Source organism: Delphinus delphis, chromosome 15, assembly GCF_949987515.2.
Source record: "Delphinus delphis chromosome 15, mDelDel1.2, whole genome shotgun sequence".
Lineage (NCBI taxonomy): Eukaryota > Metazoa > Chordata > Mammalia > Artiodactyla > Delphinidae > Delphinus > Delphinus delphis.
In genome coordinates, this window is record NC_082697.1 from 52967581 (window position 1) to 52994942 (window position 27362).

Genomic DNA, 27362 nt, shown 5'->3' on the forward strand with positions numbered 1-27362 from the left:
GAGTTCCCTATTACTTCCCATTTTCTTACATAATACGTGAGATACAGAGGACCCGAAATTTGTTTGGTAGAAAATCAACTGTGGAGTTTACTAATGGCAGTGAGATAATAAGCAGGACTAGGCACCGAATCTAAGGCTAACAGCAACACAGTCCACTAGGAAAGTACTTTAATTTCAAAATGTGAAACATTCCCCGATGGTGCGTTTTCTTGGGACAGTATGGCTTGACAGTTAAGCTTCATTCGAGCACCAGGGTCAGATGCTGTTCTGGTTTCTTTGCGCCTTTTCTGGCATAGAGCCCAGATCCGTCTCCCCAGAAGGCCTCTGATGAAGAGTCGGCTGAGCCAGAATCCCGAGGGGTGTGAATGCAGGTTGCAGGCCTGGGGAGCTGTTGCTTTGCTGAAGCAGGGAGGCCTTTCTGCCCTAGAGTTTCCCGTGCTGGGGTGTGGAGGTCAGTGCTGCATGGAGTGGGCTTGTCCACCCCAGTTGTTGGTCGTCGTGTGCTTTCGCAGTTTTCAGTTGCTTCCAGGTATCACACCTGGAAGGAGTCTGTTTATGGGACTGTGTGGGAAAAGGAGAAAGACGAAGGGCACTGCGGGTTTGAATCATCGGGAGATGAAGCAGGTCACTCACCTGGTTGGATGACGGTTCAGCAGGTGCCTGTCCCGCTTGTGGTTGAGCTGTGCTCTGAGCAGCTGGGGGGACACACGGGGTTCTGCACGGATTAGGAGCTGCACGGGGCCAGGGAGAAAAGATACCAAGGAGAGTACTGGGCAGGAGAGAGCCAGCATCTGCTTCCAGGAAGGTGAAGGTGGGGCTGTGCCTACTTCTCCCCGGACACTAGGACGGCCAGCTCCTGGATGGACATATCCTTGTTGATGTAGCGGTCGTACTGGGCAGGGGTCAGTCTTCCGTTCTGTAGGGCCTCTTCAATGGAGAACTTCTTGCCAGACTTCCTGTCATGGACCACAGAGGACTCCCCGTTGGGACCCTTGACGGAGATTTCCTCCCAGTCGCACTCCTGGCTCCTGAGTTTCACAAACATGTTCCAGTCGATGAGGCCAGCCCGGTGGGCTTCCTCTGGGGACAGCTCGCGGCCCGAGTCGGGGTCGATGACCACGATGGAGCGCCGCAGGTGGTTCTCCCTTTGTTCCCGCTTGATGGCCACAGAGCCCAGGCGTCGCTGCAGCTCGTCGATCTCCAGGTCTTTGTCTCTAGAGAGCTGCCTGAGGTCATCCAGCTCCTGCTCCAGGGACCGGAGGCGGCAGTCGAGCTGTGCCCCAGGGTCTGCCGCCACCGGCATGCTCCTTAGGCCCTGCGTCTCCGCCACCGCCATCTCGATTTCGGACTGGAGCCTGCGGGCCTCGAGCTGCAGGCTCTGCCGCTCCAGCTGCAGTTTGTGGTTCTCTTCCCTCAAGAAATCCAGCTCCTTGGATGACTTGGAGTTACAGAACTCCAGCTCCGACAGCTTGGCCTCCAGCTGGCTCACCTCCGCGTCCAGCTCCCTCTTGCTCTGGCTCTCCGCCTCCAGGCTGCTCTTTAGCCTCTGAATCTCCTGCTCGGTGTCACCTCTCTCCACCTGGATGCTCTTGGAGAGGACCACCTTCTCCTTGACCTCCATCTTCTCTAGGTGCTCCAGCTTTTTCTTCAGGGTCTTGAGCTCATGCTCCAGGACCTGCCGCCGGTGCCGCTCTTCCTCCAGCTGCAGCGCGAGCAGGGTGTGCTCCCGGGCCTGCTGGGGGTCCTGCTGCAGCACCACCTTCTGCTTGAGGGTCACCTTTTCCCGGGCCTCCCCCTCCTCCAGCTGGGCCAGCCGCTGCTTCAGGTGCTGTACCTCCAGCTCGGCCTCCCTGCGTGTCTGCCGCTCGCGCTCCAGCTCCTCCAGCTGGCACTCCAGCTCCGCTCGCCTGCGCTGTAGCTGCTGCAGCTCCCCGCGGAGGCCATCGATCTGCTGCAGCTCCGCGTTGATGCTCTCGGTGAAGGCGTTCACCTCGGCCTGCAGGCCCGGCTCCTCCTCGTACCTGACGACCTCCTGCTGGACCATCTTCTCCTTCACCTGGGAAAGCTCCTCCTCCTTCTGTTTGATTTTTTCCTCCTGGGACGCCCTCTCTATTTCCAGATCCACTTGCTTCTTCTGCTCCTGTGACAGCTGGGCCCTCAGAGACTCCACTTCCTCTTTGGTCTGGGGGTCTTCCTGGAACTGCAGGAGCTCCTGGACCACCTCCTTGGTCTGCACCTGGGGTTTGGCCTCTTTCAGGGACTGGATCTCCTGCTTCAGCTGGTAGATCTCCAGGTCACACCTTTCGATGAGTCTGGTCTTGTCGATGATCTCCTCCCTGAGCCTCTGAAGCTCTTTCTCCATCTCGGGGTCAGTCTTGTACTTGATGATCTCCTTCGTCACTTCCTTGACCTCCACCTGGGGGCCCCGCCTCCGGAGCACCTCCAGCTCGCTCTGGTAGCTCTTCAGCTGCTCCTCGGCCCCCCGGTACTTGCACTCCTGCTCGACCAGCTCCAGGCGGAGGTTGGCCACCTCACTCTCTGCCTTGGGGTCTGGCCGGACGATCTCCCGCACTTTTTCCTGCACGACCACTTTGGCATTTTCCTCCTCCAAGGCCCAGATCTTTCGGAGCAGCCCCGTTTTCTCCCTCTTGTTGGCACGAGCCTTGGCGGCCTCGTCCTCATACTGGCGTTTGAGGTCACCCACCTCCCTCTCGGTTGCCACATCCTTTTCCACCTTGAGCACCTCCTTGATGATGATCTTGCTCTCAGCCATGGCCCGCTCCTTCTCCAGCCTCTTCAGCTTGTCCTGGAGGAAGCTCAGCTCCTCCTCCTGCTTCTCCCTGAGCTGATGCTCCCGTTGCTGGTCCTCCTGCAGCTTCCGGAACTCTGCCTCCAGCTGGGGGTCATTCTGCAGTTTCACCACATCCTTCTCGGTGACCTTCTCCCGCACCTGGTTCTTCTCCTGGGCCAGGGCTGCGATGCGCTGCTGCAGGAGGAGCACCTCTGCCTCCCGGGTGCCCTTCTGCCGCCGCAGCTCCTCCAGCTCCTCCCGCAGCCTCAGGACCTCGTTGGCCTGGGTTTGGTCCGGCTCGATGCGCAGAACCTCCTTGACCATGTACTCCTGCCCGCCATCCCTGGCCTCCTGCTCCAGGGCGCACAGCCGCAGCTGCAGCGCCTCCAGCTCCTTCTGCAGCAGCTGGTTCTTGCACTGCTCCTCCACCAGGGTCTGCTGCGTCTGCCGGAAGCTCTCCTCCAGCGTGGGGTCTGGCACCTTCTTGAGCACCTTCCTCACCACTGCTTCCTGTGGGCTCTGGTTCTGCAGGGTCCGGATCTCCTCCTGGGCGCTCCTGACCTCATTCTCCAGCTGCTGCCTCCGCTCCGCCTCCTCGTCCAGCTCCCTCTGAATCTTCCACGTCTCCTCTACTTCGGAGCCCGGCTTGCCCCTGGGCAGGGCCTCATGGCTCATGCCTGCCTCAGCCTGCTGGGAAGGAGAAGATAGCGCAGGGTTAATGCCGGACTTTGCATGGCCCGACCCCACCTGGCCACCCACCAGAGGTCAGACTGCTTGTCCTGTGGTCCCTAGGGGACCCCCTCAGTGCCGGGTTCACTAGAGTCCTAGGCCTCCTTTTGAAAATGGTAAAACAACTAGTTTAAATGCATCTGGGAAAATATTTTAAAACCACAGAAGAGTCTGAAGCAGAGGCTGTCTGTCACCGCTGGTCCTGTTCGTACAGGATACTGTCACCTTTGAGACACGTATACTTTTGCATGTGACACATATTTATTTTTTCCACACTAACGGTGTTGCCTGTTCTGTTCCCTGCTTGTTGCACTTATGAGAGAATCTGCAGCGGCACAGAGAGTGCTACCTCGTCGTGTGACAGCTTCGTCATTTTCCATTGTGTGGACAGACCCTGGCTCAGTCGCACACCCATTGCTGGTGAATACTGAGTTGCTTCCACTTTCTTAACTATTACAATGTTGTCGTTAACGTTTTGGGCTTTTAAAAATAAGTTACCTTTTTCTGGGTACTCAGCAAATGTTTGAGGGATGGGACATGTAGGTTGGACTCACGTCCACAGGGGCACAGGCGTGGGCTGGCGTCTGCACTGGCGCCACCCAACCCTGTTCGCAGGGGGACATGCCCACTGGTTCACAGACTGTTTCTCTGAGGCACAATGAGTCTTACTTCGCAGCTCTCGGGAAAGTTTTGAGTAGAATGCCTTACTGAGATCCATTACCTGTCTCAGGAGATTCAGAGCAAACTCCAGATTCTGCAGCCTCTGTCTGTTGATGGCATTAACTTCCGTGAACTTGGCAGCAAGAGCCGTTTCCTACAGGAGAGCAGATAGGAGTCAACAGGCTAAGCGAAGGTAAGCTGGATGGTGTTTGCAAAGTCTGGCATTTGGGGAGAGAGGGAACCTTCTTGCCCCTTCCTACCTGGAGTTCTACTACAGTCTCATCTATAGGAGAGAAAACTGGATTTTGAGTCAGAAGCCTAAACCCCCAGCAAGTGACCTTGAGCAGGTCTGTCTCTGAGCCTTAACATGTTCGTGTATGGAAGGAGCTGATAACATCGGCCCTCTGTGTGTGTGTACTTACTTAGGGGGAGCAGGGGGAGTCCGTGGCTCTGGCTCAGATAAACCCAGCAGGCTGTCTTTCTAGGCATATCCATGTCACCACCCCAGAATAAGTTATCTCCTCTTACTGAACCTGTTGGCACCCAGGAGGGCTCTTGGGCCAGTTTCCCTATTGTGTGTGCGTCTCTGAGGCCTGCATGCCGTGCTCTCTGGAGCGAGGGAACCCCGAGAAGGCCTGGCCTGCAGAGCTCACCTCTTCCCTCACTTTGGTGGCAGGGGACTGGAGCCTGGCCCTCTTGCTCATGTGGCTGCTTCTTCCATTCTCCAAGTCAAGGAGGGACCTGAGTTTCTCTGCTTCCAACTCGTAGTCCTGCGTGAGACAGACGTGGCAGAGGGCAGACAAGAGCAGGTGAGACCAAAATGTTCTTGTGCCCCTTCCAGCTGACTGCAAAGGTCTTCTGCTCAGCCACACCCTGTTCTGCCTGCCAGGAGATTTTGATAACCATAGATCCATCAGTGGTACGTACCTACGTCCCTGAATAACATGTGCGACGAGAAAAAGTAGGCCCACAATCCCCCTCCGTCCCCAGAGCATGCTCCTTCCAGGCCTTCCCTGGCCTAGAGACTACGGCATTCTGCTTTCTTCATTGAACTCTGTACCATTAGAGTTATGGCTTTTCTCATGTTGCCTCCTCCTAATTCTCCTGTGGATCAGTTTGATGACTTTAACATCCATTGTGTGGTCAGGTGATAATTTACTAGCTGTTCCTCTGCTGTTGGACATTTAGGTTATTTCTAGTTTGTCTGTTTTGCTATTGTAAATAATTCTGTTGTACAATGATTTTGTTAATCCCACATTATTATTATTTCATATTATTTCCTTTAGGATAAATTCCCCCAGTTCCTGCTTTACAGTAGAAAATCCTTTTCTGGTATTCGATGCCCAGTACCATCTTGTTTCCCAAAGGCCTGTGCCGGTTTGCGTGGCCGCCAGCAGTGCCTGAGGACACCCCGCCAGACCAGCTGGTGGGAAGAGGCCCTGCTGCTTTACACTCTGGGCAGGGTGTCACGTCTCACCTTGACAGCTTGCTGGTACTGCTGGGAGTGGGCGTAGACTTTCTGTACTTCCTCTTCCCTTCTTGCTATCTCATCTAGCAGGTTCTGTAAAACAACAGAGACTTTGAAAACCAAAAATTAAAAAAAAAAATCCAAAACCTAGATAGAGTAGCTGGATTCCTTGGAGTCTGGAATTCTTCCATAGCACAAAGTATAAGGAATGGCTTCCCTGTTTACATTTGTTTGTTACAAAAGGCAATTCTAAGGCCCTGTGAAGAAGGGCCAAGAAGATAATCATCTTTGGCAGGAAAGTTGTGTTTACTGAGTGCATCGAAATGTCAGGCACTGTTCTAGTATCTTTCTTAGATTATCTCACTGAATCTCCCAACATCCTGTGAGGTAGGCACCGTCCTCACCTCCTGTTTATGAACGGGGAAACCCAGGCACAGTGCTGCGCAGTGACTGGCCTGTGGGCACATGGCTAATGGGGATGGGAGCAGGATTTGAGACCAGGCTGTTGGGCTTCCTGTTCCTCGTCCTTCACCCCAAGGCCCTGCTGCCTTCTGGGGAGCCAGCACTCTGGGCTTTGGAAATGGGTTTTTCCCCAAGGGCTCCCCCGTGTCCCTGTAGCTATTTGCTTATTTAGCTGGCTTGCACGGAGTGTCCACTCTGGGCCAGGCCCTGTGCTGGGCACTGAGGACGGAGAGGTGAGGGAGACCCCGTCCTTGTTGTCAGAGACTCGGGTGCTGGGAGCCCGCCTGGCCAGGACCGCTGCCAGGCCCCCGTCCATGAAGGGGCTTGCTAACCTCAGACCCGCCTTGTGACCATCCTCCTGTGAACGCGGAAGTGGCCTTCTCACCTTCTGGTTGTTCAGTTTGGTCTCCATCTGGCCGAGGCCGTCTGTCTCCTGGGGCTCGTAGCTGGGGATGTGGGACAGGAACTGCAGCAGGCGGTCGCGGCCACTATAGAAGGCGTCGTGAGCAGCCCGGGTGCTCTGCAGGCTCTGGACCCTGTGGGGCAAAGCCCGTCAGGCCTTTGAGCTCTCAGGTCTCACTGAGAGCTGCCTGCCGTCCCTTTTTAAAGAGGTCATCAAAAGTAATTTAACTGGAAATAACCTAAACGTTCACCAGGAAGGGAGTAGTTAGATAAATTATGGAATATTGTGTTGGAATACTGTGAGGCCTCTGTAAAGCGCAGGAAGCCCCGCCTGTGTGGACTCACAGGGATGCCCACTGTGAATTCTAGGACCTAAATAACTCATGGATCCAAGGGGAAATCACAAGGGAGGTGAGGAAATCTTTTGAACTCACTGAAAATAAAAACATCAAAATTTGTGGGACACAACAAAAGCAGTGCTTAGTGGGAAGTATGTAGTTTTAAATGCTTAGATAAGAAAAAAAAGAAAGCTTTCAAATCAACAATCTAAGCTTCTACCTTAAGAAAGAAAAAGAAGAGCAAATTGGACTTAATGTAAGCAGCAGTAGGAAATAATAATGAGCAGATGTCAGTGAAACAGGAAACAGGAAAACAGGAGAAAGATCACTGCAACCAAAGCTGGTTCATTGAAACCATCAATAATGTGATAAACCTCAAACATAATGATTAGGGGGACAAGAAGAATAAACAGATACAACAGAAGAAAATACAACATCAAGAATGAGAGAGAGGACATTCCCTCAGATCCTGCAGATAGTCAAGGATAAGAGAATATTATGAACAATTTTATGCCAATAAACTCAACAACTTGATGAGATGGACAATGTGTCCTTGAAAGACACAAACTTCTGAAGTTGCTCAAGCATTAGATGACCCAAATGGTCCAATATCTATTAAAGAGGTTGAATTTGTAGTTAAAAAACCCTCTTACACACAAAAAAACAAACTGCAGGCCCAGATGGCTTCAGTGGTGAATTCTTCCAAGCATTTAAGGAATTAATACCCAGTCTACACAAACTCTTCCAGAAAACAGAAGAGGGGGGAACACTTACTGACTCATCAGGCTGGGAAAATATACGACAGGGAAAATAGCAAGACACACTGTATGTGGTGTGTTGTCATTCGTACATTAATTACCTACCCCAGCTCATACAGAATGTTTTTGGAAGGACACACAAGAAACTGGTAGCAGTGCTGATCTTGGGGGAAGGGTTTGGTCATTATAATCCCTTTGTGTATTTTATCTTGTATATATACTGTTTTCAGAAAGAGGAAATTATTTAGAAATCAAACAGCCTTCACTGCTGTCTGCAGAAATCCCACTTTGGTGCCTTAAGGCAGACTAAGCCAAGGGCCCCCGCGGTCCCCTCACCTGAGCTCCACCTGCTGGCAGAGGTTGTCAAAGCGCTGGCGCAGCTTGTGCACCTCAGCCTCCTGGCGCTCCAGGTCCGGGCAGTGCTCCTGGAAGCGGCTGGCCAGCGAGCCAGAGCACTGCTTGGCGGCCTGCAGATTCTGCTCCACCTCGCTGAGGAGGGCCTGCCGGGCCTGCAGCTCGGAGGCCATGGCCTGCCGGGGCAGAGGCAGATGGCAGGTGCTGTGGCCAGAGCTCTAGGGCCCGGGATGGTGCTACCCAGAGCTCTTGCGGCTGCCTGCTTTTAGCGGGTGGCAGGCCTGGACCTGGGCGGGGACCGGTGGTTTGCCTCTTGAGTTTCTCCTCAAACCCGTGGTCATTTCTGCAGTTTCCATTTTGTTACAATGACCAATACTCTGGGAAAACTAGCTTCTAAAACCCTGCGGCACACGGCACGTGCCTATGACCCCGTGCCTGGGACTGGAGTGGCCTTCGTGAAGGCTCTGGTCTCTGAGCCTGTTTCCTGGGCTCTGAGGTGAGGCCCTCACCACAAGGGCAAGGGTTTTGTGAGGTGGTTTGTGAATAAGGGGCCTCCCACGGGCTTACAGACCCCAATGCTTAGAGCGGGCCCAGCGGCAATGGTGAAGAGGGCAGATGCTGGGCTGGGGCAGAGGCTCCTGTGCTCAGCTGATGCGCCGTGCAGGCATGTGGGTCCAGGTGACCAGATCTGCTTGTCCAGAAACACTGGGAATCTGGGGGGATTATGTGGACATTCGATTTTAAGATACCAGCACCTGATTTCCACAGGCCACAGAAACCCCGTGTGCAGCTGGGACTCCAAACCTGGAGAGAGTTGCTGCCCTGGGCCTCGGGCCCCTCGACTGTCCACAGGTGGGGTGGCAGGGGCGCCTGGAGCCCATGCCCAACTCAGAGAAAGGCTCCTGAAGCCCAGGGTACCCAGACTCACCGCCAGCTCCTGCCTCTTGCTGTCCAGGGCATGGCCACTCTTGGGCACTGTGTCCTCCTGGGCCAGCTGGTTTTCGTATGAGGCCAGCACCTCCCGGCCCTGCTGCAGGCTCTTCTCCAGGCGGTTGGCGATGTCAACCCTGAGGACATGAGTCAGGAGTTGGGGGGCGGTGCTGGACCTTGACCCCGCCCGGCCTCCCCACTGCCCACCTGCACCCACTTCTCCTGGGCCGCGTCCAGCAGCTGCACCAGGCGCTCATATCTGCGCTGGGTGTCCTCCACCCGTGTCCTCAGCAGGGCCGCACTGCCACTGTCCGGGAGGGCCTGCATGAATGCCTCGCCCTCGGCCGTGCTGCTCGCCTTCTCGGGCTCGATGCGCAGCAGCTCGTTGGTGATGTTCTGTGGGGACCAGAGCCCCTCACGTTGACCACAGCCGGCAGCCACCCCCACACAGGGATGTCCTCCCCGGGGGGCCTGACTGGGGATCTGGGACGCTGGCCTAGGAGTCCGTGTTTGTAATGAGCATCCCTGGGAATTCTGACACAGTGGATGGTGACTCACGAGTGATGAATATTAATAGGTTCCTGTTCCCACTACTTCACACGGCTTTACTCATCTTTGGGGACAACTCCAATGAGGTGGGTACGACTCCAAGCAGCTTAGGAGGGGACATGGTGGGGCCTAGCCCCAACCCTACCCCTGTATCAGGCGTCCTCTGGTCTTGGCTCGGCCCCAACCAGACCAGCCCTGGTGTGAGCCCCGTCACGGGCCACGGCACTTCTCTGAGCCCCGTTCCTCTCCTGTAAACCGGGAACGGTGACGCCCATCGTGGAGGGCGCCGAGGACCCGGGAAACTGTGTGTGTGTGTAAAAGAGGTGAGGAGTAGATGGTGTTCATGCGGCTCATCTTACCCCATCCTGTCGAGGCCCCCTGAGTGGGGATCAGCCCATTTTACTGAAGACACTGAGGTTTGGGCTTGAATGGTGTCTGTGGTCAAGGCGAGTGAGCTGGCCCTGTTGCCCCAGAGCCCGTGTGCTGCCGGGCACCGCGGCCTCTCACTCAGCTCAGTGCTGATCTGCTCAGATTGCAGTCCTGCTGTTGTCAGCTCTGCCACGAGCCCTTTTTCCTAGGGGTGTGTCTTGGGGGCACCAGGCCTCAGGCACCTCCTCAATCTTTGGCCTAGAGCAGCCCCCCTCCCCACGACTCACGACTTCCTGTTACACGTGGCAAGTGGTCCCTTTTGAGCGCCAAGACACCCCATGGGGATAAGACCTTGAGCAGGGGCCCCGGGGAGCCAGTGGGCCAGCCTCTGCCCCCAACCTGGGGTACCTTGAGGTCCTTGGCCCGCTCAGCACTGTCCTGCACGGCCCGGCCCTGCTCCAGCGGCGGCCGCAGGATCCCTGTGATGGCCTTCTCCTGCCGGTCCAGGTCGCTGGCCACCTTGTCCAAGCCGGCCAGCAGCTGCCGGCCCTGCAGGTCAGAGACATCTGCCGGAGGGAAATCAGAGTCGGGTGGCAGTGGGGATCGTGAGGCCCAGGGAGGGGGCGTAGGAGGGCCAGCCTCCCCACCTCCACTGTCCCATCTGCAGCACAGACCCTGGCCCAGCCCTGCCTCCCTGTCCCCCCAGAGCCTCAGGCAGCGTCTGGTACCCACCTCCAGAGTTCTCTGCCTTCAGCACCTCATGCCGCTGCTGGAGCGCCCTTCTGCTCCCAGCTGCCTTCTGCCGCAGGCTCTGGTACTGGCTGCCCAGGCTGTGACAGCAAAAATGGGCTGGGGACCTGGGGCAGCCCACTGCCCCTACTGCCCACTGACACAGGACCCTGGACTCTGGCTGGACAGACAGCCTCGAGGAGTCGGAAAGCTCATCAAAATGCTTTGAAAAGTTAACACGACACATGTAGAAAGGATTTGCTGAAACGCTGGTCTTTCTTTGCTCTTGGGTTCAACGGACCCCTTCTTTCCCTCCTTCCTTTCTTTGTCTCTCTTATCTTGGGCTTCCCTGGTGGCACAGTGGTTAAGAATCTGCCTGCCAATGCAGGGGACACGGGTTCGATCCTTTGCCTGGGAAGATCCCACATGCTGCGGAGCAACTAAGCCCGTGCGCCACAACTACTGAGCCTGCACTCTAGAGCCCACGAGCCACAACTATTGAGCCCATGTGCCACAACTCCTGAAGCCCGCGGGTCTAGAGCCCGTGCTCTGCAACAAGAGAAGCCACGACGACAAGAAGCCCACGCACCACAACAAAGAGTAGCCCCCACTCGCCGCAACTAGAGAAAGCCTGCGCACAGCAACAAAGACCTAATACAGCCAAAAATAAAAGCAAATAAATAAATTTATAAAATAATCTTGTTTGCTCATTTGTTTTCCCCACCAAGATGTTACCCCTGAGGAAGCAGTACACAGTAGGTGCTCAATACATATTTGCTGAATGAATAAATTAAGGAATTCCTTGAATCACTCATTCAACAAAGAGTTCTTGGGTACTTGCTTTGTACCAGGTACTGAACAAGGCCCTGAAAATGGTAAGTCTCAAGGAGCCTCTGCCCAATGAGACTGACACAGACACAAAGCACCCTAATGAGAGCAGCACGAGCAGTGGGAGAAGGTGCTTGAGAAAGAGGCGGCAGCCCTTTTCCTGGAGCCAGGGTGGAGGATGAGGGGGCAATCAGGGAAGGCTTCACAGAAGAGGTGACCCCCAGGCTGGGTCTTCAAACCAAGAGGCCTGAGCCAACAGGTGGTGGGTTGGTGTGCAGGTAGAGGGAGCAGTATGTGCAAAGGCCCAGAGGCCCTTGCAGAAAAACCACTCCCTGATGTGTGCCCAGAGCCAGAGGTTCACACACAAGTCAGCTCAGCCAACAGGATCTGCTGCTGTCCCACTTGAGCCACCAAGGGGTGCAGGTGTGGGGATGTTAGTGGCATCCTGAGGTTGAGTTGGGGTGCCCAGGGCTGTGAACGTGGCCTGAGGGGCCCAGGGGGTGCGGCCAGTCCACGCTGGCTCCTTCCTTTACCCCTGTACCTGTCGGCCAGAGCCAGGGCCTCGGGGTCGGTGGGAGGGATCATGAAGCAGACAGCTGGGGCAGTCAGCTCATTCCCTGCGCTGTCCGTGAGGTCCCAGCTCTCCCCGTTGTTCCTCTGCAGGGTGTAGCTGTAGCCCCGAGAGATTAGGCCCTGGTGGGGACAGGCCAGTCAGAACACATGGAGAGACCTGCCCCCCTGGTGGCCAGGAGCCCAGTCACCATCTCAGCCCCACCCCTAACTCTGGGACCTGGGGAGTCTTAGCCTGTTTCTCAGATCCTCCCCAAGAGGTTCCATCATAGAGAGTTGAGAGGGGCCAGCACCAAGAGAACATGTGCTGGGTCTGCCGGCCTAGCACCCACCTGGATTTCCCTTTGGGGAGCCCCTGTGCAGTCCCAGCCCATGTGTTCTCGTCCCTCCATTCCCTGACTTCTGGGGGTGGACATGTGACTCAGGTCCGGCCAATGAGAGAATGGCATCCCTGGCCACAGTGATTGGTTTAGGCTGGACACATGACTCAGAGCAGGCCAATGAGAACCTTCCCTGGGACTTCTGCTGGAATGACTGGGGCCACTAAGCTGGTAGGACAGAAAAGGCCAGGGCAGCAGGTGGGGTGATGCAGGGGCATTGGCAGAGAGGACCCCATGATGGAGATAAACACAGGCTCCTGAAATATTTGAGATCCTGCATCCAGCCATGTCACTCCTAAGGCCTTTCAGTGACATAAGAGGAGGCAGATCTGGGCCCAGCTTGCCTGGGGCACCTGGAGCACCAGGCAGGGGCTCACCTGGTCACTCTCAAAGTCACAGAGCGCCTCCACGGGGATGGGCTTGAATGGTGTCTCCCGGCGGTACCTGAGGGGTACCACCTGCTGCCCTCGCTTCTGCAGGCCCCGCACCTCGTGCTCGTACTTGTCCAGAGCCTTCTCCTGGTCCTAAACATGGCGGGGAGTGCCCAGGTGAGATCACGCAGCCTTCCCTGGTCAGCAGGCAAGGAGCTGGGGAGGGGCCTGCTCAGGCATCACTCACGTCCAGCTCCCGCAGCATCAACTCAATCTGGTATTGGTCTTTGAAGTCGGGACTGTATTTCTGGTTCAGGTCTGAGTCCACCTTGCGCAGCAGCTCCTGGGCATCCTTCACGTCTTTGTGGAACTAGAGGAGACCGGGGGGCCCTGTCACGGACAGGACAGTGCTAGGACACCTGGGGCTAATCCTGGCTGTGACTTTAAGCCCATTCCCAGGTAGGGCTGGGCCTCCCACTCACCCTGAATCCATGGGCTCTGCCACCTGGGGACACCCACAACCCTCCCCAGCCCAGCTTCCTGGGGGGCTTCACAGGGAGAAACCAGGTCCCTTCCCACCAATCCATGCAATGCCACCTCTATGACATATTGTTTTCATGTGTATACACCAGTAAGCTTAGGGTTCTTCTCTATTCCACTCTTCTCTTTGTGCTAGGGACACCCTGACTTATTCTAAGTCTTAGTACATGGAAGATAAGCGTCCCCACTTGGTTCTAGGAAACTTTCTTGCCCATTCTTCAGCCCATTAGCTCTGGAATCATTCATTGTCAGCTGTCCCCTGGGCTGCAGCTATGAACATGACTTTGGGATCCCTGTGAAGCTCATAGCCCAGAAGGGCTGACACTGAACCAGGAGTTAGTTACAATAGTATCATCTGAGTTCAAGTGTCCCCAAATCACCTACTCATAAGAATCACCTGCAGCTCTCTTGTTAAAAACACATTCCTGTGGAAACAATGCAGCATCCATCAACAGGTAAATGGATAAACACAACGTGGTCCATGCATACAATGGAATATTATTCAGCCACGAAAAGGAATGAAATTCTGGTTCATGCTACAACGTGATGAACCTTGAAAACATTATGTTCAGTGAAAGAGCCAGATACAAAAGGCCACATATCATGTGATTCCACTTCTATGAAATATCGAAAACAGGCAAATCCAAAGAGACAGAAAGTAGATGAGAGGTTACCAGGGGTTGGAATGGGGAGTGATTGTTCATTAGGTACAGAATTCCTATTTGGGGTGATGAAAAAGTTTTGGAAAGACAGTGGCAATGGTTGCACAACATTGTGAATGTAATGAATGCACTGGATTGTACACTTAAAAATGCCTAAAATGGCAAATTTCATATTGTATATTTTTTACCAAAATTAAAACTCCACACACCTACTCCTGTGCCTACACTATCCTGGTGAGTCAGACTCTCCAGTCCCAGCCCCCAGGGAAGGCAGACAAGGGCCCAGCAAGCTTGGGGCACGCCCACGTCATCAGAAGTGTAAGTACTGGGAGGCCTGGGCAGGCAGCCCTGCAAGGCTCCTGGAGGAAGTAGCACTGAGGCCATGAGTGAGCCAAGCAGGCACTGGGTGCTCCCACCAACGGGGCCCTGGGCTGGCAGGTACCTGGTGGTAGTCTTCCATGTACTTCAGATGGCTCTCCTCACAGATGAGCAGGTTCAGGTACTCCTTCCAATCTGCATGCACAGCCTCCATGTGAGCCTGCCAGGAGAAAGGAGGCAGATTGCTGCTGGCCAAGCACCGGGGACACGAAGGGAGGGATGGCAGGATTCCAGACCAGGAAAGGATAGAGGAGGGGGTATCTGGCCTCTGCATGTGTGTGGCTCCCAGCCACCTCCCGCCCAGGGGTGGGAGGAGGAGTGAGGGGAACGTGTTGAGGCGCCAAGCAGGGCTGCTGTGTTATGGGTGCTCAGGTTGTATACTGCACAAGGGACAAGTAGGGGCTGTGTCTGCCCAAAGTGGTGCTTTTAAAAAAATCTCACAAAGGTACTCCCCAGATTCAAGTCCACCAGAGCTCAGAATGTGACTTTATTTGGAAATAGGGTCTTTGCAGATATAATTGGTTAAGGATCTCAAGATGAAATCATCCTGGATTTAAGGTGGGCCTGAAATCCAATGACTGGTGTCCTCATAAGAAGAGGAGATGACACACAGGTGAGAAGGCCATGTGACGACACAGAGGCAGATACAGGAGTGATGCAGCCCCAAACCAAGGAATGCCAAGGGTTGCCAGCAACTACCAGAAGCAAGGAGAGATGAGGAAGGATTCTCCCCTAGAGACCTGGAGGAAACAAGCCTGCCAAAACCCTGATTTCGAATTTCTGGCCTTCAAAACTATGAGAGAATAACTTTCCTTTGTTTAAAGCCACCCAGTTTGTGGTCATTTGTTACAGCAGCAATAGGAAACTAATACGGGCACGACATGGGCTTCAGAAGTCCAGGGACTGAGGGCAGGGCATTGAGATAAGGAGAGGACGCAGGGTCAGACAGAGCAAGAGGAGGCAGCAAAATGGAGAGACAGACAGATGGACACAGGACACCCACCTTGGGGCCTGCCTGAGTGTAGGTGGCCCAGAGCAGAGGCCACCCGGAGGGCAGGCTGGAGGAGGCGTCCCTTCCCGGGGCTCACGTACCTCAATGGATTTCCTTCCGGGGTGCTTGGCGGCAAGCAGCTGGTCACCCTCACTGTGCAGCTTGTTAATTCTCTCCTCTTTGGCCTCCAGGTTCCGGTTGATGAAATTCTGCAGCAGGGGCAGTGGAGGGGCTCATTGACCAGCCAGGCAGTCCCGTGCTCCTTCCCAGCCCCCTGGCCCGCACCCCCAGAGCCTAGTGCCCACCTCATACTGGCGCCGGCGGCTGGGGTAGTCGAGGTTGCAGTCGCTCCAGTCGTACTGCATACGACTCTGGGCCTGCTGGTCCAGCCAGTACAGCTCATTGGTGCAGCGCTGCATGTAGTCCTGCAGCGAGCTCAGGTGCTGCTGCCGTGCCTGAGACGCCGCCTGTGGGTGGGCAAGGACAGGGCTGTGGCCTTGCCGGCAACAGCCTCCCTCCACGCCTCCTGCTCCACTGCACTCCCTTGGATAAGTCACCTGACCGCCTCCCACCCTTCGAAACCCCTTCATTTGTTCAGCAAATGTTTTCTGAGAATCTACTAAGTGCTGGGCACGGCTCCACGCCCTGCGGATACAGCAGTGAGCAAAACAGACAAAACCCTCACAGAATTGACATATTTGTGGAACGTTAGTTTACTCGTCTGCAAAATGGGAATAACGACAGCACTGATCTCATAGGGCACCAACCCTGGCATACAGCTGGTGCTCAAAAAACATCAGCAGCTACACTTCCACTTTTTTCTTTAACATGTCATGGTGCTGGGGGATCGTAGCAAACTACCACAGGGCAAGGAGGAGGGGAAGGAGGACGGATGTCTGCGTTCCACTCTGCAAATGAGAACAGTAGTGAACACGTGTGGGGCCCACGACGTGCCAGGACTGTGCTAAGGACTTCTCCAACATCAACTCATGCAATCCTCAAAGCATCCTATGAGCCAGGGACTGGACGTGATTGTTTTACAGATGAGGAAACTGAGGCTCCCAGAGGCTCAGCAGCTTGTGCTCAAGGTTTCCCCACCAAAAGGGGTGGAGGCAGCCCAGCTCCAGAGCCTCCTACCGGCTATACTATCACCGCCTCTGCATTCTCACGTCTGAGGCGTCTGTAACGTCCATAATGAGTGTCTGTAATGTCCACAACATTTATGTATCACTTGTGCGGTTTTAAAAAGAAGACATTCTTGGGGCTTCCCTGGTGACGCAGTGGTTGAGAGTCTGCCTGCCAATGCAGGGGACACGGGTTCGAGCCCTGGTATGGGAAGATCCCACATGCCGCGGAGCAGCTGGGCCCGTGAGCCACAACTACTGAGCCTGTGTGTCTGGAGCCTGTGCTCCGCAATGAGAGAGGCAGCGATAGTGAGAGGCCCGCGCACCGCGATGAAGAGTGGCCCCCGCTCGCTGCAAATAGAGAAGGCCCTCACACAGAAACGAAAACCCAACATAGCCAAAAATAAAAATAAATTAATAAATTAATTAAAAATTTAAAAAAGAAGACATTCTTTAAAGGTTTTGAAAAAGGAAATAGAAAAACCTCCGTTTATTAAGCAGGTGGCATTGTATCTGGCACACAGTAGGTGCTCAATAAAGAATTAAGAAGCAAGTAGTAAGATGAACTGTATCCATGGGGTCTCTTGGGGTTTTCCACGAGCACAGGGCAAACAGGGGTGCCTCTCAGGTAGGGGCTCGGGGTACTGCCTCTTCCCACTTCATCCCCCTCCGTCCTGTTTGAAGTGTTTACTGCACACACTTCTGTCCCCATGGCCCGGCTTCCCAGCCCCTCCCATCCCGTTCCCGGGGCGTCTCACCAGCAGTTTCTGGTACTTGGCCTGCAGTTCGCTGTTCTGCTCCTGAGGACGGAGCCGAGGGCATGGGTTAGGGCGGGAGTGCAGGTGGGAGCCCCTCCTCCCCGGGGCCCCCCCCACCCCTGTGCACATACCTTGCCCCCGTCCTTGGTCAGGTGGGGCCTGATGGCCTTGACTTCATTGTGGAAGATGTTGTGCTGCTCCACCTGGTGGTCCACCAGCGGCAGGTCCGACCCGAAGCTCTGGCTGCTCAGCTTGTCCTGGCCGGGCGGGCGGAGGGACAACATGCATGAGGGTGGGCCAGGGACCCAGGACTCACAGCCCACCCAGTACTCGCAGCCCACCCAGTACCCCATACCCTGGGAGCCTCGGCTCTCCTCCTCACGGTGCCGGCCAAGGAGTGAGTGAAGTGGCCCCGGAGGGATGCAGAGAGAGGCTGTCACATCCTATCTCATTTAATCTCACAGCAAACTCAGAGGCCCTCACGGTTACTGTTTCCATTTCACAGATGGGGAAACAGAGGCTCGGCCGGGGGAGTCACTTGTTTGGGGTCACCCAGTGCCCGGGGTTCTCCATGGTAGAGATGGGCTGATGAGGGCAAAGGAAGGGCAGTGGCCAGCCAGAAATCTGGCCACTGCCCCCAGCCTGCCAGGACTCCAACGAGCCCGGGAGGGTCCCAATCTCCACCACTTCTGCTGTGTGACCCTGAGCTAGGCACTGCACCTCTCTGAGCCTTGCTCATCTCATTGACACAAACATCAGGAAACACCGGGAACACAACTCCCTCCCTGACAAGACTGTGGTGCCCATTCAACGGTAGGGGCCCCCCTGGCCCACACACAGCCCCACCCCAGCTGAACCCCGGGCCATACCAGCTTTTCTTCCACCAGCGCCTCCCAGTTGACCTGCGGGTCCACCTCCTTCACTGCCAGGTTGTAGACCTGCTTGTGTTTCCCGCGGAGGTTGGTCACACGCTCCTTCAGCTGACAGATGCTAAGCGGGGAGAGTGGCCACCCTGGTTAGCGGGGCTGGTTGGTGGGTGCACTGCCCATGCCACGAGGGGGGCGGCCTCCCACCCCAGCCCCTGGCCTCAGCTTTCTGCTCAGTGGCCTGGTAGGACAGGGTGACTGTGGCCTTGGGTCCAGGCAATCACTCCCACCCTGCTCCTGTCCACTTTCCTTCATTCTACCTTCCCCCACCAATGTTTCCTGAGAGCCCTACTGTGCACCCAGACCCACAGGAGGTTCCAGAAGAAACAGGCAGATCTGCTGCTCTCTGGAGCCCACCATCCAGCAGGGGTACAGGGTGGTGGGGGCCATGACAGTGAGAGTGCTTTGTCCACATCTAAGCTGAGGCGAGAGCCAGGCGCTCAGGAAGCCAGCTGGGCATTAGGCAGGAGAGAATGTGTTCGCAAGCTTGGAGGTCAGGGGGCTGTAGTCACACTCTGACCAGGACAGGAGAGAGACACCAGCGCTCCGAGCCTCAGTTTCCCCAACTGCAAAATGGGTTGTCGTGAGGATAACATAAAGTGTTTGGCTCGTGCTGGCATCCAGTTAACCCTCAACAAACCCCAACTCAGGTTCCTGAATGCTGAGTGGCTGCAGCCCCCCTGCCCTGGTCCCGAGCAGGTCCCTCAGGACCCGAAGCGGAGGGGACCTACTCCTCGGCGATCATGTCCGCCTGGGGGTGCTTCATGTGCTTGGCGATGGCCGCGTCCGCCTCCAGGACATACAGCAGCTTTTCTGAGTCTGAAACCTTCTGCAGGGCTGAGTCCCGGTGCTCCGGCTGCCGGCCCTCCTGCAGCCGGGCCAGGTCCTGTGAGAGTCACAAGAAAGGGGCGGGGAGAGAGAGCGGGCAGGGACTCAGTGGGCACAGCTGGGATGGGAGGGACGGGAGGAGAGGGGCGAGCGATGGCTTCCCCCAGCCCTGCCCAGCCTTTGCTCAAGTGCCTGCTGTGGCCGGCTCGGGACACAGCTGTGCACAAAGAGACATGGCCCCCGCCCAGCCCAGGGGAGAGGAAGACCCCCAGAAAGGCAAGTCATAGATAAACCTCACAAAGGTAACTGCAAGTTCCTACAAGTTGGTGTTTACCAAGGAAACACAGCAGAGGTGGAACATGGGGGACCTGCTTGAGCTCTGGGGGTCAGTGAGGCCCCTCTGAGGTGGTGACACAGGCTCAGAAGGAAGGAAGAAAGGGAATAGTGTTCTAGGCAGAGGGAATAGTCTGTGCAAAGGTCCTGTGGGAGGAAAGGATGGCTGTGATTGAGGCTGGAAGGAGGGACGGGGGAGGAAGTGGGAGACAGGGCCCCACCTATCCTTAAAGGCAATTCCTCCAGGGGCTCTGCAGGGAACAGGGTACAAGCTGGGAGCACAGTCGGGGGTTGTGACAGAGCCTGGGTGAGAGCTGAGGGTGGCCCACGCTGGGGTGTCACCAGTGAAAAGGCGAGAATGAACAAAGTCGGTGGGCATCTGGGAGGTACAATGGATAAGTCGCTGATGAGTCCAGGGTCTCTGCTTATTTACAGAAGAACAATGAATGAGCAGCGGGTACAGCAGGTTTCTAAACACAGTCCATTAATCCACTTAGTGGACTTTCAGGGAGCATGGCTGGGCACTGTGCCAGGCCCGGGGGACCCCAGGCCCAGGGGGGATGAGTCAGAGACGGGATTGGGGGTCCAGAGACTGGACGGGGGTCACATGGGGGCACTTGAGAGGCCAGTCCCCTCCCCTCGCTGGGTCTCGGCGTCCCCATCTCTGCAATGGGAGTAAGAGAAACCCCTGCTCCAGAAGAGGTATCCAAGTGACCCAAGGACTCTCCCTTGGCAGCGAGAAGGTGGGAGCACAGATGCGGGCTCGTCAGGGACGAGCCTCAAAACCATGCAAGTGAGAGGAGCCAGACACGGAAGGCCACACTGCCCGGGACCGATTTATGGGAACTGCCCTGAGTCGGCTAATTCACAGGCAGAAAGTAGATGAGTGGCTGCCAAGGGCTGGATGGGAGGGGAATCTGCAGTCAATGGACACAGGAGCTCTTATGAAGGGATGAAGAAAAGTTCTGAAACCAATCTACAGAAATGACTGCACCACTTGGTGATGTTACTAGAAACCATTGCACTGTACGTTTAAAGGGGGTGCATTTTTCTGATCTGTAAAACATGCTTCAATAAAGATGTTGAAAAAGAAAAAGGAAGAAATGGCAAAAGGAAAAAGAAGTGAACAGAAGTGATGTGGTGCCTGGTACGGTGTCAAATGACTCAACTTCCTCTCGGAGGAAGAGAAGGTATCCAGCCCGTTCTTCCAGGTCTTTCCTGGGCCGGGAGGGCTGAGCAGCAAGTGGGCCCAGCGCCCTGAGGGGCTTGGGGGTGAGGTCCACGTGGCAGAAGTCCAATGGCGCTGGGCCATCACCCCACCATGGGTGGGTCTGGCGAGTTAAAAAGTTGCAACAAAATGTCATGGTTCTTGGCTTGGGTGGAATTTTATCAGCTCCACCATCAGCAGCTGATCTGAAGCTCTGCTGGGCAGTTATAGTGTCAAAGATTAATTTTGCAAAAGGAGGAAGTAAATTAATCATTTCCTATTTCACACAGGTGCAGGTGCTGTGTGGGAACGCAAGCCCTCTCCAGCCGAGACAATAAAGAACATCTAGTGGGGAGATACGCCATGTGGGTGTTCAATAGTCAACAGTTGGACAAGACTGATCAATGGGAACAGAGGTCAGCACAGTGGTTACCTCTGGGGGATACTGATTGGGAAGGTCCCTTGGGACCTTTTGGGAAATTCCTCTATCTTGACCTGAGTAATGGTTTCATGGGTACCTACTGATGCAAAAACTCACAAGGGTGAGCTCTTAAAACTTGGACACTTTCCATAGAGAAGTTTTTTAAAGTAAAAAAAAAAAAATTATAGGGACTGACATATCTTGTAAATGACACACACACTGATGGACAGATGAGGGATACAGCAAATCCAGGAGATGCGGTGAGGATATGGATGTTCTCCAATTCTTCCAACTTTTCTGGCATTTAAAAATTGGGATCGACACAAAAGGTCACATGCTGTATGATTCTGTTTATATGAAATATCCAGAATAAGTATATCCAAAGAGACAGAAAGCAGATTAGCGGTTGTCGGGGGCTGTGGGGAGGGGATGGGGAATGACTGCTGACGGGCGTGGAGTTTCCCTTTGGGGCGATGAAAGTGCCTTGGAACCAGATAGAGGCAGTGGTTGCACAACATCGTAAATGTACAAAATGCCACGGAATTGTACACTTTAAGTGGTTAATTATATCTTATGTGAATCTCACTTCCATAAAAAAATAGGAAAGTTCAAGAGAACGTTTGGGTAGTAAGATTAATAATGATGTTTTCTTCCGAAAAAAGGAAGGAAGGAAGGAAGAGAAAAGACAGAAAGATTATCCCATGCAGTCTTCAAAGCGTGGTTTCTTTTCTTAAGTTTGTTCATTTGAATGAAAAGAAAATAGTTCAAAATTATCTCCCTAAAACATCCTTGTTACTTTGAGTCATCACTCTAAGCAAATACAATGAGAGGGCTGGACGCTATTCACACACACAAGCAAAGGTCACAGAGACACCAGAAGATTAACGGATGATCGTTCTCTCTGGTGGTAGAATCATACGCCATCTTAATTTGCTTCGTTATACTTGTTTATCGGTCCTGAAATGTTTGTAACGAACACATATTACTTTTATTAGGAGGAAAAAAGGACACACTCCAAAAAGCTGTTTTCATTTAGGAAAGCACACACCACCATGGCAGTCACAAGAGAGGGGACAAAAAAACTGCCAAAGGGGCTGGGTACCAGGGCAAGGCCATGGCCAGAGGGAAGGATGCTGGCAGGGCCGGCTGAGGCCAGAAAGAAAAGTGGGAGGTGGAGTCAGGAAAGGAATGAGAGAGGGGAGGGGGGACCCTGAGGGAGGGGGGGGCCCTCTTGCCTTTCCTGCCCCACTCTCCCCATGCCCCCACTTCTCACCCCCAGCTGTGCCATCCCCAGCCCACCCTTGTCCCTCAGGTCTCAGGGGGACTGGCCCTCAGGTGGGTGGATCCCTTGGCTCTCAGAGGAGTGGCAGCCACGTCTGGGCCTGGGGACAGCAGTGGGGCCGGCCGGACCTTGACATCTCTCGTGACCTGTCCACCCTCAGCCACCCACTCCTCTGGACCCTCGTCTTAGTCATGCCTGGAATGCAGATGAAATACAGACGCCCAGTTAAATTCAAATTTCAGATAAACAATGGATAATTTTATAATATTATTATATCCCAAGTAGTACATGGGATATAATTATACAAAAAAAAATATTTGTGTTCTAAAATTCAAACTTAACTGGATACCCTATATTTTTATTTGCTAAATCTGGCAACCCCACCTGTGGGATGCCTCTGGGGTCAGCTCTGTCACTGACATAGTCCGTCCTGGCCCTCTCTGAACCTCAGTTTCTCCAGCTACAAAAACACATATAAACTCAACCGCACTGGGCTGTGGAGGGTTCAGAGAAGAGGGGGTCATCTTAGCAGCTCACAGGAGTGAGCACGGCTCCAGCGTGGCCCATGGTGCAGGATCCCCAGGAGAACCTTTGGGCTCAGGTCGGTTGTTATCCCCATGTTACAGGAGAGGAAACTGAGGCCCAGAGAGGGAAAGTGATCTGCCCAGCCTGCATCTGAGTAGTGGCAATGGTAGGAGAAGTAAGGATGATGATGTTGATAATAATAGTGAACACTGCACTGCAGCTGCATAATCTCATCGAATCTTTACAGCAGCCCAGCAGGTGGGGACAATCGCTCTTATCCTTTCAGAGGGAATCGCATGAACAGAGAGGTAAGGTGACTTGCTCAAGGTCACACAGTAAGTGGCAAAGCTGGGATCCTAACCAGAGCCTGGATCCTGAGTCTGTGGTTCTCCTCCAGATGGGGCCCATAAGCTGCAGCAACTTTGTACCCGGGGTGGAGGAGCTGGTACTATGAGCAATAAGGAGGTTCCTCTTCAGTGCATCTCCACCTGGGCACTTTGACATTTGCGGCTGGATCATTCCGTGTACAGGGCTGTTCTGTGCACTGTAGGGTGTATAGCAGCATCCCTGGACTCCACCACTAGATACCCGCCCACTGCATTCCCCAAGTTGTGACGGCTAAAAATGTCTCCAGATGTGACCACATGTCCCCTGGGGGCAGAATCACGCCCAGGTGAGAACCACGGGGTCAGACAAGCCCCTGGTCCTGAGCAGGGCTGGTGGCACAGGGGGCACCAGGGTGGGAGATGGGGCACTCACGCTCTGCAGCTTGGCCTCCGTGTCCACGATGTTCCTCTCCACCTGGTCGGCATTCTTCTGCAGCTGCTCAATCAGCTCTGACAGCTCCTTGTTAGAGACGCTGCAGGCGGAAGAAGGGAGGTAGGCTGAGGGCCAGAGGGCAAGGGCCGGGTCCCCACCAGCACCCAGCCTCCCAGGCTGTCCCCAGCCCCAGGCTTGGAGCAGAAGCTGTCCAGTGAGCCTCAGATGGAGCTTGGCTGTCCCCCCAGGGCAACGTCACTAAAGGCACAGAAAGGAGGCAGCACCTGGCAGGGAGTCAGCCCTCGCTCTGGCCATCGCTCTAATGCTTCTGTTTTACCATGCTGGTAGAGCACACTTACCCTTTTTTTCCACATTTTTTACTGAGATGTAAAATTCACCCTTTTAAAGTGTATAATTCAGTGGTTTTTAGTGTATTCACAAGGTTGTATAACCATCATCACTATGTAATTCCAGAATGTTTTCATCACCCCCAAAAAGAAACCCCGCATCGTTTAGTACTCACTCCTCACCATCCCGCCCTACGGCCCCTGGCGACCACGAATCCACTTTCTGTCTCTATGGATTTGCCTACTCCGGACATTTCATAGAAGTGGAATCCTACAATACGAGCGAGGCCTTTCATGTCTAACTTCTTTCACTTAACAATATTTTTGAGGGTCATCCATGTTATAGCATGTGTCAGTGCTTCACTCCTTTTTATGGCTGCATAATACTCCACAGCTTGACTATCTCACATTTTACATATCCAGTCATCCACTGAGAGACATTTGGGTTGTTTCCACCTATTGGTCATTACGGATCAGGCTGCTATGAACATTCGGGTACAAGTTTTTGTGTAAGCAGCATTATTAAATACCTGACACTTTTAATCTACTCACTCTCTATATTTAAATAAATTTACTAAAAAAAGGAAATTGCTCTTCCCATTGCAAACATAAAACCAGAAGTCCTTGCCATCAATGGAGGTAACCACCAAAATAAATTCCACAGAAATAAAAGGATGGCATTAAGTTCTAGCCTGACACTAGGCCGCCTGCACACGTTGAAACTGAGCCTTGCCCTCACCTGCTTAAAAGCAGAGCTTGGCACATACTGCAGCCAAGTTAGAGCTGTGCTGGCACCAGGCTGAGACCTCCTGGGTGTTCTCAGAGCATGTGAGAGAGACCTGAGATCAGAACGGCTTTCTCACTTGGTGTTTCTGTGTTTCCTCCTGTCACACCTGTCTGCCTCCCCCGAAATCACACCACACACCACTCTGGCAAACACTACTGTGGGAGTGAAGACCTTGGCTTTGGACTCAGATGTGGGTTCTCGCTGTGCGACTTGGCCAAGCTGCTGTCCCTCTCTGTACCTCTGCTTCCCGCTGTCAGATGGACCTTTCCCAGTGGGGTGTTAGGGATGGGAGTGAGGTTATGCAGGCAAAGGGCTGGGCACCCAATAAATCTCACAAAGGTTCAAAGGTTCATGATTATAGTCGTTAAGGAGCCTTACTGATCCACCTCTGACTTTGTTTTCTTTAAACAAAGGAAGGAACAAAGACCAGAGAGGGAAAGCAACTTGGTTAATGTCACACAGCCAGCCAGCCAGCTGGCCAGCAACGGTCAAGATTAGTACTTAGATTAGATTAGTCCTCTAATCTCCATCAGAGACCTTTTATACTGGCTCCACAGTGCGGCCTGAGAAGCTAAGCACCCAGAAGCATCATTCTGCCCACACTCAAGCACTTACTATGTGCCAGGCCCAGTAATGCACACAGGCACAGCCACCCCCAGACTGGGAGGAAATCAGCATTTATAGAAATAGTCACGAGACTGAGGCAGGCATGACCAGGCAAGCCTCCTGACTAGCTTGGTAGGAATGGGGATGGTCAGTGAAGGCTTCCTAGAGGAGGTGGTGGTGGCTGGGTTCTGAAGGATGAAGAGGAGTTGGGGTTTGTGGGCAGAAGGCTCCGATGAAGAGAGGCCATAAAAGAGGCAGGTCCTGGGTGTGTCCCTTGGGGTGGGCCAGGGCAGGGCTCTTGACCGTCAAGCAGAGCGGGCAGCCAGCTCTTCAGAGTGGAATTCCTCAAATCAAGCCCTGGGACCCACCTATTGTGGCACGAAACATTCAGATTCCCAGGCACTAACCCAGAGCCTCTGAATCTGGATCTCCAGAGCTGGACCCAGGAAGCTATATTATTATTGCTACTGTTTTTACAGGTTCCCCAGGGGACCCTGATACCCTCCAGGGTTTGAGGTCCAACACCGCAGGTACTGCTGGCATGGGGGGAAGCTGGAGGGGGGTGGAAACAGGCATACAAACAGGAGCTGTGAGTCTGTCCAGCCACGTCCCAAACCTTGCCTGAGGGCCTGCTCTGTGCCAGGTCTGGACACACAGGAACTAGGGGGAAGAGGGGAGGGTCTTAGGGAATAAGACCCAGGCCACACTCTCTGCAAAGTCAACCGAGGAGGCAGCCTTTCCCAAAGTGGGGCCCCAGGAACCCCAGTCCTGTAAATCACTCCTGGAATGAAGGCTTTGTCAGTCTAGGCAGTTAGGAAAACCCAACTCCTCAATAAGTTCAGGAGCCAGTAAAGGCTCTGAGAAGTCCTGCAGTGGAGAAAGCTGGTATTCAGTGGAGCATCCAGGAAGGCTCAGAAGAGGGGACTGTGGGTGGAGGATCTGGGTAAGGAGGAATAACGCTGCCAGGTCATGGGCTGACCCCCACTGCCCCCAACCCTGGCTGCACTTCTGCCCTCAGCCCTACCCCAGCCACTGACCCCAGCCTGGCCTCAGCACTCAGACGTGTTGAGTCTCAACCCAATATTTAACCCATGACAGTTGGGGCCACCACTGGGAACCTGCAGTGTAGGTTAGGTGGAGGCCTCATCCCTGTCAGGTCCAACACAGCTCCACCTCCGGGCATGGGGCCAGCTCTCAACCAGCCCCTTCACTGGCTTGGGCAGGTTCGAGGAAAGTGCCTCCTGGACCCCACCCTGGCCAGCCCATTACTCCAGCTGAAGCCCAGCACTGGAAGGGGACACAGGGTGGGGGTGGGGGGACAGCCAGCCCCAGGGACCTGGTGCTCCTGGTGGAGAACAAAGGACAGCTCAGTGGGAGCTGTGGTCAGACAGGCATGGGTTCCAAGTCCTGTTGGACCACTTACTGCTTGGACCATCCCAGGTAAGCACCTTACCCTTGAGGTGCCTCAGTCTCTCCATCTGTTGACTGGGGATGACCACAGAGTCACCATGGTAATTGGACACTTAGTGCACATGCTTCACCAGACATCAGACACGTTCACAGCATCCTCACCCTAAGCCCCTGGGGGAGGTTTGTGTGCCCCTTTACAGGTGAGGAAGCCAGCAATTTTACTTGATAGATATCAAGAGAAATGAAAACATAGGTCCACACAAAAACTTGTACACAAATGTTCATAGCAGCACTATTCACAATAGGCAGAAAGTGGAAATAACACAAATGTTCAACTAATGAATAGATAAATGAAATGCAGGATATCCATACAACGGAATACAGCTCAGCCAAAAAAGGAATGAAACGCTAATACAGGCTACGGTATGGAAAAACCTGGAAACCATTAGGCTAAGTGAAAGAAGCCAGAATCAAACAGTCACAAAAGATCCACTTATATGAAATGTCTAGAATAGCTAGATTCCTCGAAGCAGAAAGTAGAGTAGTAGTCGCGAGGGGCTGGGATGGGGAGGAAGGAGAGCAAGTGCTAAAGGGTGTGGGTTTCTTTTTAAGGTGATGAAATGCTCTAAAATTGATTATGGTGATGGTTGTATAATTCTGTGAATATACTCAGAACGGCTGAATTGTACATTTTAAATGAGTGAATTATATGATATGTGAGTTATATCTCAATAAAGCTGTTATCGAAAACATTTGTAAGTGATAGGGGCTTGTTTCTTCTTCCCTCAAC

At 53.9% G+C, this 27362-nt stretch overlaps 1 protein-coding gene and 1 long non-coding RNA gene across 2 annotated transcripts in view; one reads left to right on the forward strand and one right to left on the reverse strand.

The window, feature by feature from the left end:
- Positions 1-84: 84 nt before the first annotated feature.
- The window catches only part of PPL (periplakin), a 43190-nt gene continuing 15912 nt past the window's right edge, over positions 85-27362 (reverse strand). Inside the window, exons 2-22 of the mRNA XM_060031690.1 lie at positions 23423-23522; positions 18799-18953; positions 18011-18131; positions 17273-17398; positions 17142-17183; positions 15565-15726; positions 15361-15468; positions 14333-14428; positions 12936-13058; positions 12695-12841; positions 11909-12060; positions 10543-10640; positions 10219-10376; positions 9110-9288; positions 8891-9029; positions 7945-8138; positions 6496-6646; positions 5658-5741; positions 4834-4950; positions 4242-4334; positions 85-3481 (exon numbers count right to left, since the gene is read on the reverse strand). Of these exons, the coding sequence (XP_059887673.1) occupies positions 824-3481; positions 4242-4334; positions 4834-4950; positions 5658-5741; positions 6496-6646; positions 7945-8138; positions 8891-9029; positions 9110-9288; positions 10219-10376; positions 10543-10640; positions 11909-12060; positions 12695-12841; positions 12936-13058; positions 14333-14428; positions 15361-15468; positions 15565-15726; positions 17142-17183; positions 17273-17398; positions 18011-18131; positions 18799-18953; positions 23423-23522 (5203 nt within the window). The 3' untranslated portion in view covers positions 85-823. The remainder of the gene's footprint in view (positions 3482-4241; positions 4335-4833; positions 4951-5657; positions 5742-6495; positions 6647-7944; positions 8139-8890; positions 9030-9109; positions 9289-10218; positions 10377-10542; positions 10641-11908; positions 12061-12694; positions 12842-12935; positions 13059-14332; positions 14429-15360; positions 15469-15564; positions 15727-17141; positions 17184-17272; positions 17399-18010; positions 18132-18798; positions 18954-23422; positions 23523-27362) is intronic.
- LOC132437987 (uncharacterized) lies at positions 3791-4967 on the forward strand. Its single transcript, XR_009522130.1, has 3 exons — positions 3791-3940; positions 4251-4373; positions 4857-4967. It is a non-coding gene; the product is annotated as an uncharacterized lncRNA (long non-coding RNA).